At 47.3% G+C, this 4,208-nt stretch overlaps 1 protein-coding gene across 1 annotated transcript; it reads left to right on the top strand.

Moving 5' to 3' along the window:
• Nucleotides 1-481: 481 nt before the first annotated feature.
• LOC103707725 (AAA-ATPase At2g46620-like) lies at nucleotides 482-2,642 on the top strand. The gene has a single exon (XM_008792332.4). The coding sequence runs from the start codon at nucleotides 761-763 to the stop codon at nucleotides 2,294-2,296; it is 1,536 nt and encodes a 511-aa protein (XP_008790554.2). The 5' UTR covers nucleotides 482-760; the 3' UTR covers nucleotides 2,297-2,642.
• The last annotated feature ends 1,566 nt before the right edge of the window (nucleotides 2,643-4,208 follow it).

The raw sequence follows: 4,208 nt of genomic DNA, 5'->3' as shown, positions 1-4,208 counted from the left end.
GGCCAATATTTGCCATTATAAAAGGCAATAAAAGGCAACCGGCTGGCAATAACGGAAAGATAATAATTTTATATGTTTAAATTACTTTTTCCAAAATAAAACAAGTAAAATTTTTGATTGTTTGTAGCTTTGATTTCGAAACCATTATGTCACAAACACGACGAAAAATGTTAAACAACATATATATATTCCTATTGTGCAACAGCTATTATGATAAGTTTTGTTTTCAACTTTATTATCAATATAATAACATAATGAGCCACCTTGAATCAAACCATTGACAAAAGCTCGAACCACCAAGCGTCAAGGAGCCACCCGTACAACTTGCCAGGGCTGTTCATTTCCACGTCTAGTTCTAGAAAATCTAATGGTTCAATTTGTTATCGCAAGGTTTGGTTTGTGACCACTAGATCATCATCGTCAAGATACGTGGCGTCGTCCTGCCTTTATCACCAGATAAATTCCGAGGTCCCAAACCCCGCCCACAATTCTGAAACAATTGCAATGCCCCCGAAATCCCTATTTTCTCCCTCCCAACCCAAATCTTCTTGTATACGCGTGTTTGTCCTCCGTCTCCTCTTCGCCCTTCTTTGACTGATCCAAAGCCGGCGAACGGCGTCTCCTACCTGCCTTCTCCACCCCCCAACTCCCCCCACATAAATCAAACCCCTCCCAAATCCCCCCTTTCCCAATCCCTCTTCCCCCCCTTCTCTATTTATTCCATTCTAATCGCAATTCTAGAATTGTAACAATAATCCCCATGATAATCCCGGCTAATCCCTTCTCCGTAGTCCTGGCCGCTGTCTGCGGTCTGGCGATCCTGCGGACCATCCTTTCGGCGAGGGCGCTGCTATACCACCTGGGGCGGTGGTGGCGGTGGGTGGACGAGCGCGTGCAGGCGTATCAGTACTTCGAGATCCCGCGGTACAACGAAAACTCCCAGGAGAACCCCCTCTACCGGAAGGTGGCCAACTATGTAGCCTCCCTCCCCTCCCTCGAGGACGCCGCCGCCGCAACCCTCTTCTCCTCCGGCCGCAAGCCCAACGACTTCCTCCTCCACCTCGGCCCTGGCCAGTCCGCTTCCGACTCCTTCCTCGGCGCTCGCGTCACCTGGTCCAACCGTCCTCCCGGCGGCGCCACAGCCGCCGGCGGCGGGTGCCTCGTTCTCCGTGTCCGCCGCCAGGACCGCACCCGGGTTCTTCGCCCCTATCTTCAACATGTTGAGTCCGTCGCCGAGGACATCGAGATCCGGCGGAGGGAGGTCCGGCTGTTTACGTACGCCGGCGGCAGCGGGGAGGGGCCTCGGTGGAGGTCGGTGCCGTTCACCCACCCGTCAACGCTAGACACGGTGGCGATGGACCCGGATCTGAAAACCCGAGTGCGGGCGGATTTGGAGGCGTTTCTTAAAGGCCGGGCATATTACCACCGCCTCGGCCGGGTGTGGCGGCGGAGCTATCTGCTCTATGGCCCGCCGGGGACCGGAAAGTCCACCTTCGTGGCTGCCATGGCCAAGTTCCTTTCCTACGACATCTACGACGTGGACCTCTCCGGGCTCGCCGCCGACGGGGCCGTCCTCCGGTCGCTCCTCCTCCAGACGACCCCGCGGTCGGTGATTCTCGTGGAAGACCTCGACCGGTATCTTAACGGGAAAGAGAGCGAGTCGTCGGCGGCTAGGCTGACGGAGATGCTGAGCTTCATGGATGGAGTCTTCTCGTGCTGCGGGGAGGAGAGGGTGATGGTGTTCACGATGAGCGGCGGCGAGGGGGCGAAGGAGGGGTTGGACCCGGCGGTGCTGCGGCCGGGGAGGCTGGACGTCCACATCCACTTCCCGATGTGCGATTTCTCGGCATTCAAGACGCTGGCGAGCAGCTACCTGGGGCTCAAAGACCACAAGCTGTACCCCCAGGTGGAGGAGGGCTTCCAGAACGGGGCTCAGCTGAGCCCCGCCGTGGTCAGCGAGATCATGATCGCCAACCGGGGCTCGCCGACCCGGGCGATCAAGTCGGTGATCAGTGCATTGCAGCAGTCGGCAGATGGCGGGAGAGTTGGAGCTGCTGCGGCGAGGAAGCTGAGCGAGAGCGGGTCCGGGCGGCGGACTGATGAGTCCAGGGGCGAGTGGAGCAGCGGCGGGGGGTTGGGCTTCGGGAAGGATTCGATGACGATGAGGGAGTTTCGGAAGCTGTATGGTTTCATCAAGATGAGGAGTGGGAGCAAGAAGGAAGGGGTGATGCCAGTAGAGGAGGCCGCCGCCGCCGCCGCCGCCGCCGCCGCCGCTACTCCGTCAGATAAGGATTAATTCGCACTGAACTACAGGAGGAGTTATTATTTCGTAACTTAAAGCCAGGAAGATTTTAGATGCTTTGTTTTTCCTTTTTCTTTGTTTCTTTTTTTTTCCTCTCTCTCCAAACTCCAGGTAATGGAATCTTATCTGGATTTTAGTTTTTTTTTTTTAATTATGGGAAGGGGAAACGGGGATCAATCAAGGTGTAGAATGTCGAAAGAAATGGTCATGTAATCTGTGAAAGTGTAAATGACACACTGTTGTCCTTTTGTAGCTTGAAGATGATAGCCCAAGACCATGCTTTATTCTTGGAATACTTATTGTTTGAAAACAAAAAATATTGGAAAATTTTATTGTTGTCTAAGGGGTCTCCGAGTGTGCTAGTTTCAGTTTAAAAACAAACTCCCATGTTTCTATGAATCAGATAGATGGTGGAAAATTAAAAAATAAAAAATATATATACTACATAGAATTAGCCGATTATCCAATGAGTTTATTATAATTAACCCGAGATAAAGAGAAAATAGGGTTTAAATATACTTAGCCTGCTTTAGGAATCTAGCATGGTTTTATTCTTCTTATATTTAGATGTTTGAATTTTGACTCTCCAAATATAAAGCTATTTGATTCTTAATGAATGGAACAAGCATTTTGTAAGTTCCGAAAAAATTTGTAGGATACATGTCGGCACACAAAAAGGAAAGTTCAAAGTGAAAAAAAAGTAAGACGGCAAGGAGAACAAAAAAGTATAAATTTAGTCAAAAGAAAACTATGTACAATCGAACATCCAATATATAAAAAAAAGTTGTGACTTAATAATATTTGTTGTCAAGCAAATAATATGAACACTCAAGTTGTAGTTAAGATTCCACTTAGAAAATATAGAGCGGAACTAGCTCTTCTGCTCAACTCGAAACTACTAGAATTATTAGTTAGCTTAGGACTCTTATCAAAAGAAGTCTTGCTCTCAATGCTCTGGAGACAAGCATCATTTAGAAAGTAAGTCCTAAAAGAAAGCTTTTGTAAGGAGCCTCATAATAGCTGCCATAAGTAGTTAGAGGATTTCATGTGTTCATGCCTTTCAGTTCTAGGGATGTGTATGAAACCCACTAAGAAGTAGTATCAAGCTTCATCATCTTATAATTCTCAATGATATGGTGGTGCTTATAGGCATCATGTTTCCACGAAGAAAAAAATGATATTAAACTTCGGAAAAGGTACATACTATTTGTTCGGGCTGCTTTAGCCATATCTAGGCCATGGTTATTGGATTTCTTCAACAAATTCCCTATAAAATATTTGTTATTTTTCCAGCATCCAACATGGAAGTAAGCAATCTACGTGGATTCATGCACGGACACTAGGCTTTTCAATTTTCTAGCAGAAACGTGCATAGCCTGCCTTCTATGAGTCGCATTAGGGATGCCGAATTACTTGCAAGAACCATCCTCTATTGCGAGCAATTCTTGATGCATTATTTTATTCCTCTACAAGGGAGAATAAGATGCATTATTTTATTCCTCTGCGAGGGAGAATAAGTCGGACTTCGCATCTCTGGATTAAGTGTCAGAATACACACGGCTCAACAAATGATAAGAGCGTAACGCAAACGCTGACCCAGCCTTTGCCACTTACCTCTACGCGTGATTGTCGCGTAAAACCGCCTCCAAGTTTATCCTGCTAGCCTCCAAAATTGGAACCATCGCACCTTCGTCCCCACGCAATCCTGTTCATTGAAGTTAGAACTACGATAACCTTTTTTTTTTTTAAGGGCTCATAGAGGTCAAGGTAGTCCAATTTGACCTTGAACTTGTCTTCAGCCCGTTTCTTAGAGTCAAGTGTATCTATAAAAAAGCCAATAAAAAAACTGATTGGATTGCTTCTTATGTAGCTCAGTATTTGACTAGATTTTTATGAAATGATTCGT

This window comes from Phoenix dactylifera, chromosome 5 (assembly GCF_009389715.1).
Source record: "Phoenix dactylifera cultivar Barhee BC4 chromosome 5, palm_55x_up_171113_PBpolish2nd_filt_p, whole genome shotgun sequence".
NCBI classification, from domain to species: Eukaryota; Viridiplantae; Streptophyta; class Magnoliopsida; order Arecales; family Arecaceae; genus Phoenix; species Phoenix dactylifera.
This window is presented reverse-complemented; position numbering and strand designations above follow the sequence as displayed.